Genomic DNA, 14419 nt, shown 5'->3' on the forward strand with positions numbered 1-14419 from the left:
CCTCTTTTCTTTTTTTTTTTTTAAATGACATTGTTTTAAGGTTCTGATAAACGGAAAATACTTCGAAAACTACTATGAATTTTGGAGTACAATTTTAAGAATAAATTTTGATAATTATTAATTTCAGAAATTACTTTAAAATTCGAGTGCAATTTCAGAGACTAATTTAAAACTTAACTCGAGAATAAATTATATGGTAAAATTGGAAATAAAAACTTTTGACCAAAACATATCAATGGAAGAAAAGCAGCATTAATCATTAGATACGTAAATGACCAAACATTTTGAGACAAATTTGAAACTTATTCTAAATGAAAGAGACACTTTTTTTTCTCGACCAAATATATACAATATAGCTCAAATACAATTTCTTTTTGACGTGCTATATTTACTTACTTAGAGTCTATGAAGTATGGATATTTTGTTGAGTTGTCATATTTACGTGTTTGTTAAATTGTTGTGTCCACGTGTCAGACACATTTCGGACAAACGACACTCATCGACACTCGTCCGACACGCGTGTTTGCTTTGTCCAATCGTATCTTAATAAAAAATAAAAAATTCTTCTCCAGACACGCCTAAATACTATCACATATCAGTATATTCTTAAAATAAATTTAAATATAGTATATATTATTATTTATTAAAACAAAATATTTTTAATATTTAATATAATTAAAATAAAATATTAAAAATAATTAAAAATTTTAATTTATATTTTAATATCAATAAAATATCAAAATATCATTACAATTTATCTAAAAAATACTTTATATTTTATATATATACTTGTTCCCGGGGTGTCCCGTACCCGTACATCATAGCTTAGAGCAGAGTGGTAATCCACTGCACCCTATCATACCACTTGTAAGACGATCAGCAAAGGGCATTTCTAACACTAGTTTTTTTTTAACAACTTTACCCGATGAAATTTGAAAATTCATGTTAACGACCCATGACTGTTAACTTACCGCACAAATGCAACTATCAAATGACAAACGACAATCTAGAGGAAAAAATAGACATCTTTTATGGAATCAACGTGACTAATAATTGCAGGTTAATCAAAATCATATTCTACTATCTTCAATGGGTATAAACTTGAGCTCACTACAACTATGCTCCAAACTCCCTAATATCTAACCTACAATATGAAGACCCAAGAGAAAAACAAAATACACGAAGAAACAGGAGCCATTTCATTTAGGCAGCTCAGTAATAACTCCCGTAATAGGCTTGAGGAACTGCAGCAGGTTGCTGAGCAGGAGCCACAGCCGCTGCAGAAGCCACAGCCGCTGCAGGTTGTGCATAACTTTGCTGGGGAACGGCCGGCTGGAGGAAACAAAAAAAGAGAGTAGTTACATCGACTAGCAATCTCAGCATAGCAGAGTGTACAGAGATGACACAATCAATAGACATATTAAGGTGTAGCAGCCTTACGTCAACGACTGAGAAATCAATTAACGCTAGAAATAGGTACACAAATTTATCTTACACAACAGTTAGGGAAACAAATCATATAGGGCCAAAAAATCACAAAAACATGACATGAAACTGGATTGTACCTGTACCGGATATGCTGCTGGATAGGCTCCATAAGCAGTATTTTGTGGAACTGATGCAGGCACCTGAGAATTTGGATAGTTAGCTCCATATCCAGCATAAGCCCCATATGAAGCCTGCATCAAATCAGAATCAATCAGTTCAAAACAAGGATAGAGACCTCATAAAGAGCCACCGCTTGCTACCCCCCAAAAACATGGAACTAAGAAAATTGTCAAGCTGCAGAATAGACATGACATCTCAAGAATATAAACCACAAGTCAACTACAGTCACCAACCAAGACTTGTCTTGTTAGATATTTAGATGGTATCAACTACATGTGGATAAAACAATGCCATGTTATAATTGACAAGACAAACTCCATCAGAACATAAATGAAAAGCAATAAGGACACAACTGTCAGCAATCAACCCACAGTTGCATGATCGAAAAGGCTGCACAAATGCTAATTCAACCCTTTATAACCGATGCTGTTATTGCCGTGGATTGATCACCTGTGTTGCATCACATTAATGTGTTCCAAATCCTTTCTAATTATATGGAAGTATGATAACAGAAGCAATTAACCTTTTATTTCTCCCTAGTAAGTGGACATATAAACAAACCCTGTTCATGCAGAGCAAATAAGCATGTAAAAGAGAAATGATAGATATACCGGCTGAGTGTAGCCAGCAGGCCACTGTTGTGCCTGTGTGGCTGGTGGCCAAGCTTGAGGTTGTACACCATAATTAGCCCACTGATTCTGTGCATTTGGATATGCACCCACTGCAGATTGGGCAGCTGATGGAACAGAATAAGATCTTGCCATTTTTGCTTTATCTGAAGCTAAAAAGTCCTCAGCATGACGTTTTTTTAACTCTGACATGCTCCTGTGTGGCAAGAACAATTTGGCATGCCTATCCTCACACCTCTTGATAGATTGGACATCTCCAAAGAGATTCAAAAACTGGAAAATGAACAGAAAAGTTTGTGAAATATTTTAACAAGGCGTCAATTTTCAAGATTACACGAGGGAAAAAAAGCAGAAAGAAAAATTTTGTTAACAACAGACATCCACATGAGGCCATTTCATGTCACTTAAAATAACCATTTAAAAAAGAAAGAAGAATCAAACCATGGACCATATAATAGAATATAATTTTTAAGAAAAGAAGGCACCTATAAGGAACTGGACACTGGATACATAATGAAGCTCCAACTAATGACATCTGAATGTACTATTCGAACCAAATAACCATTGAGCAAAGATGAAATTCAGGTAAGGCCCACTACTCCGCATAAATGTTTACCTCCAAAAAAATGCTAGAAAGTTCCTCCCGCTCAGCTGCACTTACAACACCAGGACTCTCAGGGTTAGGCATTATAAATTTGACTACCAATGACTCCAAATAGTTCATATCAACTCGCTTTGGTGGGGGCTGAATAGCCTCAAAATGCAATAAAGCCTGCAAGTAATGTAGAAGCAAAGGAACTCATTAGATCTTCAAAAATTGAGGAAATACACGAAAATTCCGCAACTGCGTTATACAAATTAATTTATAATTTATAGTGAAATGGAAACGTAGGACAGACCTCAAGTAGCGGTTTCGACATCATAACATTCTCAACCCCTTCAACTAGAATCTGTCTTGCCTTTTCTGCATTCCCAGAAGCCTGGGCAGAAATGATAAGAACAAATTCAATAAGTATACAATTAACACTGACTGAAGCTATATAACCAGTGATATATAACCAGAATTGTTGAGTAAAATTAAAAAACGGTTAACCTAATACATAAAAGATACTTCATAATGTATCATTAGAGCCATAAATAAAAAGTATTCCTTGTTTGCATCCTAAAAAAGTTTGCTTAATGTAATCATTAAGCAAAACCTTATTAATAAAAATATGGGCCCAATTTGGTATTTAGTCCTTGTTTGGTGTCATTAAGTTGTTAGAAAAAGATCTTTTTTCATTGAAAGAATATTTTTTTTTTTTTAGTGTTTGGCAAAATTTTAGTAATAAAAGTAAAAGCACTAGGAAAAAAAATTTAGAAGCTACAGTTTACATCTATTGTTAAAAGATATTTTTCACATTAAAAAAAGATGTTTTTGACATAATAAATAAACAAAAAAGTATTTTTGTATTGTTTCCAAACATAATTGTTAGATAAAAAGATATTTTTACATGAGATATCCAAACATAAAATCATTTTACTTTTCTAAAAGATCTTATAAAAAAAATCACTTAAAAAAGATATTTTCGTAGAAGCTCATCCAAACAAGTACTTAAACATCATAAAATACAATTCTAGAAAGTAATTTAAAAGCAAGTTATTTTGCAATTGAAGAGAAAGTGTAGAAGTGCTTGTTTATCGTTGTATTAAGTGTCCCTTGAGAAGTAAGATATTAACTTCTCAAACACCTTAAAAGGTAACTCTTGAAAATCAGAAGACATACAGCCAAAAATTGTAACCACCTTAAAATATAATTTTGAATTTTGGAAAGTTGAGAAAGTCTTAAGTTGTGTCATCCAAACTGGGCCTAATAATAATAATAATATAACATAGCAAAGGACAAATGAAAATGCACATCCATGTCTAATCTTATTGATGCTTCAAATGAGAAAAAATATTCAGGATATTTGTACCATATAAATTTCCAAACTTACCAAATAGACAAATCGAGAAAATTGAGCAAACAGCATCGGCAATGTTTGGGAATGTTCTTTTCCCTTTTCAATGGCAATGGCTTGTTCATACAAAGAGAAGGCATCCTCCAACTTTCCCTGCCATCCAAAGGGATTGAAAAGATGTAAGAAATGGACACTTGAATTGGCATGGAAGAGACACTATTTATGAAGTCCTCATACCAGTCGATGTTCCATATTCGCGTGCTTGATTATTGCTTCAAGAAGACCAGGAGAAATTTCAGTATGAACAAGTTGATAGGCAGCTCTAGCACCAGCTATATCTCCAGACTGCTCCTTAAACCGAGCAGAAAAAAGATGTATTTCAGGTTGCCTCTGCATCATTACAAATAACAATGATCAAATTCAAGATACTACATGACATGAATTTAATTGTAATATATATTATTTGACAACATGGTCATCAAACTTTTTGGAGCAAAAGTAATTACTTGAACACTACAGTTAATGATTACAACTTCACAGAAAATCAGCAATGTGGAGCACAAGCAAGAGAAACTACCTTGACAAAGACTTGGGTTGCCCGAGCAAGCACATTATTTGCAAGATCCATACTTCCACTGGCTTCCATACACAAAATATAGCGTATCCAGTACTCAGGGTAATTGGCACATGCAATGACACACCTCTCATATAACTTGACAATCTAATTCATAGAAAGAAAGAAAATAAACTTCTGTAAAAGATGCTCCTGATGATACATAAGCAAAAATCAATAATATAAATGGTAAAAAGATCATGCGAAGCATTAAGAAATACTCCTTAGTGGAACAGAGAGGCCCCTCTAATATGAAAGGAGGGACCCTCCTTGCCTGAGACAGATGATTAGGAAGATTAGAGGACACCTGCATGCATAACATTCGCACTTTAAAAAGAATAAACTTTCACAAACACATGATGAACCTAGAATGTCCACTGACAAATTAGGGTTTGAAGTACTTAGCCTCAAGAAACCAATTTGAAGGCCCATGCTTTAGTCTCAGTTCAATTTCCCGATTAAAAAGTTGCTTCATCCAACGAATTATCCAGTAAAACATATACAACAGATTTACTTACTGTAAGTCAATCTACGTCAGGAAAAACTAGGAATAGAAATAATGCACACTAGAAACCAGCTCAGTTACCTTGCTTAAGTCACCTTCCCTCTCTATAAAATCCAGATAATTATGCCAATTTTCAAGCTCTCCAACATTGAGTGGCCGTACATGAAAGTATGGCCTCCTGATAGCTGTTTCAAAACCAATGATCTTAGAATCGAACTCTTTAGCTTTCTTATACATCTCTTCTCTAATGGCGATATACTTCTCCAACTCTTCTGCTTCTGTTAATCCAGCACTTACAGGTTTAGGAGAATTTTCTGCACCATCAGGACGAACCTCTCCCTCAACAGTTTGGTCAGCAGCCTCTGAAGCAGCACCTGCCACTACAGCAGCTTCATCAGCAGTTTGTAGCTCTGAAAGAGGTCGATTTGCAGCTAACTCCTTGAAGCTGCAACATCATTTTCAGCAGGCGACGTTACACAAATAAAATAGTAGGACAAAAACCACCAAGAACCATTAGCAATGTATTTTCAAACTTAACAGAGATGGATAAATAATGTTAAAACAAATAATCACCTGTTGAAATATCGATCCAGTTGCTGATTTGGATTCTCTAATATTCTAGTGTAGATATTGGCAAGACGGGCCCAGTCTTGCTGCATGTACTCATATTCAATGTACTTGTCCCAAAGAGGAAAAGAAAGATAATCTGTTCCAACATAAGCTAATCCTCGTTCAAAAAGCCTGACACATGGACACACAGTTCTGGTTAATAGGTGAGTACAAACATCTACTTACTGATGCACATCCATATACGGGAGACAGCAGCACTAGTGTTCAAGGGGACAAACAAATCACTCGTAACATCATATAAGACATCCAAACGCTGCATTTACCTTCCTGCAAAAAATCATACTATGTCCGAGAAATGGAGCAGTCTTAGAGGCCATCTTAGCCATTAACCAGATGAGATCTTCCCAGCAGCAATTTGCAAATTGATCACCTCAGAGTGTCAAAGTTAAAGACAGATACCATTCCAAAAAGAGGGGGAGAAAACAAACTACATAACTCTGGACTTCAAAATCAAATGCAAAAGTATATTATGGCCCTAAAAGTTTCAAACAACTCCATATAGTGGATTCAAAACCAAATTTCCACATCAGAAAGGAAAACATTCTGACATGCAATCCTATCAAAGCTTTTCCGCCAGAAAAGGAAGATATCACTGTTGCACCCATTCTGAAATTCGGTTAGAAAGCAGGCGAGAAACACCACAGCCCAGTGAATAAGAAATCTGATGAAAACCTCCCAATGCCAAAAAGGGAAAAAATAATAAAAAATAAGCAACCATTACCTACGCACAGTGTCTGGATCCCCATACGTGCTTATAGCAAATATGCAATAATGCAACCACATGTCCACTGAATAGGTAACACCTTGAACAGCACGTTCATAAACTTCAACAACTTTATCGACAGAGCCAAGCCGTGCCTCATGATCAGCATATTTCTTCCAATAACCATAACATAAGGGAAACTCAGCTAGAAAAGCATCATAAACTCTTCGAATCTTCAGAATGTTATCCTGCAATGATGAAATTATTGAATGGGTTTTGTCATTTGTGAGTACTAGAACTTAGAGCAGAAATAAAAACAATAACAATGTTGCCACCAAAAAAAGATCCAGAGATTAGAAAGACAATAGAAGACAAAAACGAACTCTCATATGGCAGATATATCACAATTTCTAAGAAGCATTCCAATGAGTAACAAAATGCAGAACAGTGCTCACTTTATTCTCCTTTTGGAAAACCAAATCAAATATATTGCCCACAAAAAATCATGTGAAGATTACAACCAGAAAAAGCATTTTGTAGAGACAAAGAATTACAACAAACTATTTTGAATTAAATTTTCTTTAGGGGAAAACACAGATATGTATATTTAATGAACAATGTAGATGGTCCAATTCAATGCCTTTGAACACACATACATACAATTGTAATTGCAAGAATATCATGCATTAAAATATCATTTCATTGCCTCATCTTTTTCTCAGGAAGTATTAGAAGTCTAAAAATATCTCAAACTTCTTCAATGCGAAAACACCACATGCAATTGGCTGGAATTGTAAAAATATATTCTCCACAACGAAAAAAGAAAGAAAGAAATGACTGAATAACCAGAGAATAGACACAAACCAGCGACAACATGCATCCATACAACTCTACTCCAATTAAAAAGGGGAAAAAAAGAATCAAAGAGCTCATATATTCTATATGCAAGACATACTCAAACTAGACATTACATTATAAAGCTCGAAGCAGACACTGCCACTGAAAACAGCAGAGCAAAACACTTTCCTCCCAGTCATCGAAATAAAAACGTTAATACTAGAATAATAACACATCCAAGTTCCAACAACAAATTCAAGTCTTATGTATTATGGAAACAAACCTCGGCCACCTTCTCTGTCTCTTCGATCAAGGAAGTCCAAGCCGTAAAATCTGAAGAATTAGCTCTTACAATATTCCACAGTCGATCTTCTTCAGCAGACATGGCAGCTGCAAGCAGCAAAATAAAAGATGATAATAAAACAAATGAATCGGACACAAAAATTGGGTTGCATTGCATATAGGTAACAGAAAACATCATACCATAACCATCCGCAAGCTGTTTCTCATCAGCCGATCCATCAGTGTTCCCTAATGCATTCCCATTTTCAAGTCCTGTTGCATCTGCTATTGCACCCACTGGACCACCATTTACTTGACTTGAGCCTGTAGCTGCATTTCCAAGCCCACTTGGAGCTTCAGTACCTTGCTTGGAATCCTCCATTGAATTGGTTTGGGCTTCTGGTTGCATAGCATTAGGATCCCCAGCATAAGCATTCCCGTCGCCAGTATTCGAATAACCTAAGGCATAAGCTGAATTGGCTTGAGTAGCAGCCTCTGCAGCAGGCTCAGCAACAGTAGAAGCTGCTTCCTGAGTAGGGTTCGAGGCAGAGTCACCAAACCCAGCAGCAGCATGTGTCTCAGCTGCAAGTGCTTCGGCAACTACTGTTTCACTATCTCCCATAGTTGAATAAGCAAGCCTCACCTTCAAAGGCTTAATGAATCAAACAAGCAAATAGTAACGCGGTAATAATCCTACAGAAAAAGTTAACTAGCAGGTTAGAAATGGAAGGACAAAACTAAAGAAATTCATTGTTGTTCTCACTATGCAGTGTTGCTCTAAATGCAAACATAGTTTCCCTAAATTATATATACAAGCATACAAACAAAAAGAGATAATTCATCGCATTCTACAAAGGCTTGGAGCTGAATTAAATAGAATTCCTAAACTCTAGGAGTGCAACGAAGAGCGCATCACAAAATCACAGACTCACAGTAACAAGAATTCTAGGTACAGCATTTGGATTCAGAGCAAACATAATCATCAATTAGTACAAAATTTGAATTCTAATAAATAGCTACGACAAAACCTGGCTTAGGTTTTTCAGATTCTAAACCCTAATCGACACTGCAGATAGCACTGCAAGTACCTGAAGAGAGAGAGTGAGTGAGTGAGAGAGAGAGAGAGTGAGAAATTCGCAGAGAGTAAAGCCTTCTCTTTCTTCTTCAGCAACACAATCTGAAATTGGAAATTTGGAAATTATGAAGTAGGTCAAGGAAAGAGGTAGTGGATTTATATACCGGAGCATTGAGTTGTGGTTGCAGGTCCGTGGCGTTTGATGCACCCTCTGTCTCGTTAACCGTTGGTGTTGGATAATAATGCGATCTGAGCCGTTAGTTTAACCATTTGATTTGTTCTACCGTCTAGATTAAGCAATGGGCTTTTCTGTCTTACTGGCGTCGTGGCTAAAGTGTGAATTGTTTCGTGGCAACGGGGGTAGACAAGTGAGTAAAGTGACCACATCATACGAAACCAAAGACACTGGTTACTATCAAACCCAGTTTTTTATTGGGTTAAGACTCATTGGCTTTTTTTTGTCTAAAAGGCTTAATGGGCTCTTAAGATGTATATTGGGCTCTTCTAGGTCGGTGTTTGTCCATCCAAGCAAACTTTTGAGGCCGAAGAAGTCAAGAAAATCTACTTCGGTGAAAAAATTACTTATCTAAAAAGGTTTTATCTTCATTTTTCTCTTCGTACACCCCACTGAACACTGCTGAAGATAGACATAATAGAAAGAAGTGGAACGAAAGTATGTAAGGTGGGAGAAGACCAAACCTTTATAAGAGACACCTCTCTCGTTTCCAAAGAAGAGGATTGGATGTTAGAAGAGAATCAACAACCAAATATGGTGACTATGCACCAGCCGGTAGTGGAGACCCAAAAAACCAAGTCTTTTAGAGATGCGGCAAGAGAGGGACAAACCCCATGGACATGGAGGATGACAGCTTTTCATCGTCCGAGGGAGAAGAGTCTGGAGAATTTGACACTGACATGGAGATAGGGGACAAGTAGAAAAAAAATAGAGGTACTACCGAGCCAACAAAAATGAGCAATCAAACCCCAGAAATTAGAGTGGAGAGAATTTCGTCCTAAACGAGGCAGCTATGAAGACTCTTAGATATCTTTGGTGGGATACCTTAATAGTGAAACTCCTCGGAAGGAAGATTTCCTTTCCAGCAATCACCAGGAGACTAAAAACTATGTGGGGAAGGAAGAGCATTATTGAAGTGATTGATCTGGGGAATAATTTCTTTGTAGTAAAATTTTACTCTCAATAATATTTAGATTTCGCCCTCATTGAAGGACCATGGAAGATCCTAGACCACTACCTCACAATTTGACTATGGAATCCGAATTTCAACTCGGAGGAAGCAACTATCAACTCTGTTGCGGTAAGAAGAGGGACAAACCCCATGGACATGGAGGATGACAGCTTCTCATCGTCCGAGGGAGAAGAGTCTAAAGAATTTGACACTGACATGGAGATAGGGGACAAGGAGGAAAAAAATAGAGGTACTACCGAGCCAACAAAAATGAGCAGTCAAACCCCAGAAATTAGAGTGGAGAGAATGGATGGAATTTTCAATTCTATCCTCTTACTACAGAAGCACCAACTTCCAACCCACTTAACTTTTAATTCTGATAAGGGATTAAGTTGAAACTAGCGACAATTTAAATATTTATATGTCTATAATCTCCAGTTTAAATTTCAGATTAATACCACATTTAGCCAATTAGATATGATGCAGGGAAAGTGGCTAACTCTCTGAATTCTGAAAACCCTTTTCAAAAAAACTAGGGCAATGCTCCCGATTAAATAACATTTTCATACGGCATGATATTGATCCAAAATTTGTTTTGTTTGAAATCTAAATTAGTCTTGTTTGATGTCACTAATTTTGAAAGGCAATGGATGAAAATTGGATTTTTAATGATGAATTTATCAATTTTACTGCTCCCTGCTGTTTTTCTGCAATGAAAAAAGAATTTTAAAAGATTTATACAAGTTTTAATTATGGTCAGATTGTCTCAACACTAATTTTTATTTTCTAAACCAATAATTTTATAATAACTAAGGGAACTGAAGAGAGTCTAATGACTAATTAAGGATGTCTACTTGATAAATTGTTAAGGAGGGTCTGAAAGTGTTAAGATTAAAGGAACCCGTAAAGGTGGTGCTAGTACCATTTTAAGGAAGGTTATGCCCAATTTTCTTTTGTAAGAATACATGAACTTAGTTAAATGAAAAAGTGTAGACTATCCCTAAAAGAATTAATGTTAAATGGTGATGCAGAGGTATGTGTAATCAAATGGAGATGCGGAGGTATGTTTAATAATATGGTGATGCGAATGTGTGTGTATGTAATTGGTGATGTAGAAGTATAATGAAAAGAAAAAAATGAGAAACCATGAATGGATAATGATTCATGAGAACTGTATGTTGCATGGGCCTTGCACCAAATTGCTAATGCGAAAGTGTCCGCCTAATTGATAGCCTGAGGTTGCTAATGCGGGAATATTTGCCTAACTGATAGTCTGTTTCTTATCGTGATGTCAAGATATCCTAACTGACATGAGTTCACCCATGATGATAATTTTGCTTGACTGACACGTTAAAGAGACCATATTCGGGGTTCACCCCGAGTAACGTCAGATTGCGTGTAGACAACCGACGCATGAGCTCATGGCCTGTACTAAGAATAGGCATGCATCATAAATTGTTTACGCATTTAATTGTGATGGTTTACTATTCATTCTTTCTACTATGTGGTATCTGCTTCTTGTTAATCTTCTATTCTCTAATCCTTGTTTGTATTTTAAAATTATGACTTAACTTTCTCAATACTTAGAACAAGATAGTAAAGTTAGGAATAATAGTCATAGAAAATAACGTAGGAACAACATTGATCCCAAAGAAAGATGCCAAGGAAGAGTTGTGTCAGAACCTGCGATACGAAAGTGGCCGAGAGACTTAGCAAGTGAGTTGTTACGATAGAGTCAGAACTCTAGGATTCACGAGAGAAATGTGTTTTCACGATGTCACCTTACTGGGAACCATATAGGTTCTCACCCCATTCCTTTTCCTTTTCCCTCAGATAAAGGATTTCAATTTGTCTGTTGCCATTGGAGTTCTATTCAGAGAGGTACCAGAGGAGCATGTGTTTCCGAACCCTACCGAAGATGCTCGAGACTAGTCTTGAGATGAGGTCTACAAACTTGTGTCTCGATGGTGAAAAGAAAGTAGGATAGATGGTATTTATTCCCTATACTTTGCTTTTCCTTACTTTTGCAGCAACTTTGAGGGGTAGAACTTGATATTTTATTTTCTTTGTTAGTCCAGGTACCAGCTTAGAGGTTTTCCATATGAACCAGGTATCTGGGAAGTTATTAGTTGTATATAAGTTTATATGTATATCTATATATAGCTAAACATGTCAAGTTTGTATGAACTAACTTAAGACGTATATATGTATGAAATTTTTTCTGTAATCTTGTTGTCATTTGATTTTGCTATTAGTGTGGTATTTATTTGATATTGTATATCTCTGATGATGTTTATGGTTTTGCTAACGGATTCGTTAAGAAAAGCATATGATAAAAAAGCTAACATACACAATGCTATTAGTATGAAAGGCTCATATGTAGTAAATATTACCGAGTCTAGAGTTTTATAAGGCTACAGAAAAGTAACACCTGACGACTAGCAGTGATTCGGACCTGTCGAAAATCGGGTCGTTACATAGCCAGCCATGTGAACAACCCAGATAATAGAAGCAACCACCCAAAACAATCTTGGAGGATGATGTGGTTCCAGAAACAGTCTTTTTGGATAAGGAAATGGAGCATTATCAAGAACCAGAGCCACCGGATCCATTTTCACTTGAGACAGGGCCGATGATTGAAGCGTCCCTGAGATATGAAGAATGGATGATTCAAGAAGGAAACTATTGGAAACCTATCGAGAATGGAGACAAACCACTTGAGAATTAAGAACTACCAGATGCTAACCAGGATGAGTCCTCTCTGGCGGCAGAGAGGCTACATTGTGATGTTTGATCCAGCTTCACTCTGTGGGGTTCTTTCTTATCTGTTTCTTATTATTATACTCTCTTGGTAGGGGTACCACCTCAGCCACGTTGATGAGGCATAGGGGTTCAGTGGAGGTATTTGGATTTTCTGGAGAGATTCAAACTTATCTATCAACATCATCAAATCCCACAAACAGTTTGTACACATGAAGGTAAAGCAAAACAACAAAGATAGATGGCTGCTAACTGCCATCTATTATAGTCCTTAGGAGGCTAATAAAAGGGTTTTCTGGAGGGAATTAAAATCTACGGCTCAGAATATCGGACCGAATGAGAATAAGGTATAAGGAAGAACAGATCAACTAGCTTACAGAAAATGTAAACATTGGATAAATGCTTGCTCTTTGATTGACTTGGGTTATGCGGTCTCCGAATTCACTTGGAGAGGACCACAATGGAAGGGTCTTGATGGAGTGTTCAAGTGCCTAGATAGATCCCTCTCAAATGCTAGGTGGAGGATCAAATTTCTAGAAGCAAGGGTGAAAATTCTTCCTAGAAGCAATTCAGACCACCATCCTCTCCTAATCTGTTGTGATCCTCAGGACCCTGACAAAAGAGAGAAACCTTTTCGCTATGAAGCTATATGGAACCTCCATACCGGATACAAAGATTTCATAAAATTCAACTGGGAGAAGAACTCCCCTCTAGCCCCGAGCCTCAAATCCCTAACCCAAAATCTGGGCAGTTGGAATAAGAATACTTCTGGGCATATAGGAAAGCTCAAGAGAAGAATGATAAATCGAATTGGGAAAACTCAAAGAGATCAAAGTTATGGAAAAAATACATTCCTGGACGAGCTGGAAAGGACCCTCAATAAGGAGCTTGAAGAACTCCTCATTAAAGAAGAAATTCTCTGGATGCAAAAATCTAGGGAGTTATGGTTGGTTGAGTGATAAGAAGATGAAGAAAGAAATTCTCAAGCTCAGGAATAGCCAAGGAGACTGGCTGGAAGACTTGAAGGACTTGGCCAACCATGCCCTCAATTTTTTTATTAGCTTATTTAGAGATGAAGAGCAAAGGATGTGCACACTGAATACTAATGGGCTCTACATTCCTTTATAAGAAAACCTGATTCAAAGCATGATCAACAATTCCAGTAGGGCTAAAATAAAAGAAAATCTTTTACATTGGTTCCTTGAAAGCTCTGGGGCCTGATGGCTACCCAGCACTTTTTTACAAGGAACATTGGGATGTTGTTCAGGAAGATATGTGTAGGCTTGTCATGGAGATATGAAATGACCAAAAACAAATAAAAGATCACAACCACACCCTCATATCCCTTATACCAAAAGTGCAAGTGCCAAAATTCATCAACCAATTTAGATTGATTGTACTTTGCAATGTCAGTTACAAGTGGATAACCAAAATTATTGTAGAAAGACTTAAACCAGCTCTTCACAACTGAATTGCACCCTACCAAGCAAGCTTCATACCAGGAAGAAATATCCAAGATAATATCCCAGTGGCAAAAGAGATCACACACGTCATGAAAAAAAAAACAAAAAGGGAAGAAAGGTTTCATGGAGGTCAAGTTTGATTTTAAAAAAGTATATGACCACTTGAAATAGAGCTTTATTAGACATA

At 36.7% G+C, this 14419-nt stretch overlaps 1 protein-coding gene across 4 annotated transcripts; it reads right to left on the reverse strand.

Annotated features, from left to right (window-relative positions):
* Positions 1–1007: 1007 nt before the first annotated feature.
* On the reverse strand, positions 1008–8967 carry LOC107491719 (pre-mRNA-processing factor 39-1). 4 transcript variants are annotated; one of them, XM_052251358.1, is made up of 15 exons: positions 8836–8967; positions 7949–8440; positions 7749–7855; positions 6647–6876; positions 6478–6531; positions 5869–6036; positions 5377–5740; positions 4755–4898; positions 4415–4567; positions 4214–4330; positions 3137–3217; positions 2854–3009; positions 2220–2510; positions 1566–1679; positions 1008–1332 (listed from the first exon to the last, which is right to left on the reverse strand). In XM_052251358.1, the coding sequence occupies exons 2-15, from the start codon at positions 8367–8369 to the stop codon at positions 1213–1215; spliced, it is 2520 nt and encodes an 839-aa protein (XP_052107318.1). In that variant the 5' UTR covers positions 8370–8440; positions 8836–8967; the 3' UTR covers positions 1008–1212. The 4 variants fall into 4 exon arrangements, with proteins under 4 accessions (XP_052107318.1, XP_015968115.1, XP_020981761.1 ...); XM_016112629.3 differs by lacking the exon at positions 6478–6531 and having other exon boundaries at positions 8836–8966; XM_021126102.2 differs by lacking the exons at positions 6478–6531; positions 6647–6876; positions 7749–7855; positions 7949–8440; positions 8836–8967 and adding an exon at positions 6189–6390.
* Between the last annotated feature and the right edge of the window lie 5452 nt (positions 8968–14419).

Source organism: Arachis duranensis, chromosome 6, assembly GCF_000817695.3.
Source record: "Arachis duranensis cultivar V14167 chromosome 6, aradu.V14167.gnm2.J7QH, whole genome shotgun sequence".
Taxonomy (NCBI): Eukaryota; Viridiplantae; Streptophyta; class Magnoliopsida; order Fabales; family Fabaceae; genus Arachis; species Arachis duranensis.

Excerpts from the sequence above, each read along its gene's own strand:
- LOC107491719 (XM_052251358.1), bottom strand. The coding sequence starts at position 8,369 with ATGGGAGATAGTGAAACAGTAGTTGCCGAAGCACTTGCAGCTGAGACA. Across the intron at positions 6,877-7,748 it reads AGACAGAGAAGGTGGCCGAG|GATAACATTCTGAAGATTCG; the intron begins GTTTGTTTCCAT and ends TCATCATTGCAG. Across the intron at positions 6,532-6,646 it reads GATCCAGACACTGTGCGTAG|AATGGGTGCAACAGTGATAT; the intron begins GTAATGGTTGCT and ends ACCGAATTTCAG.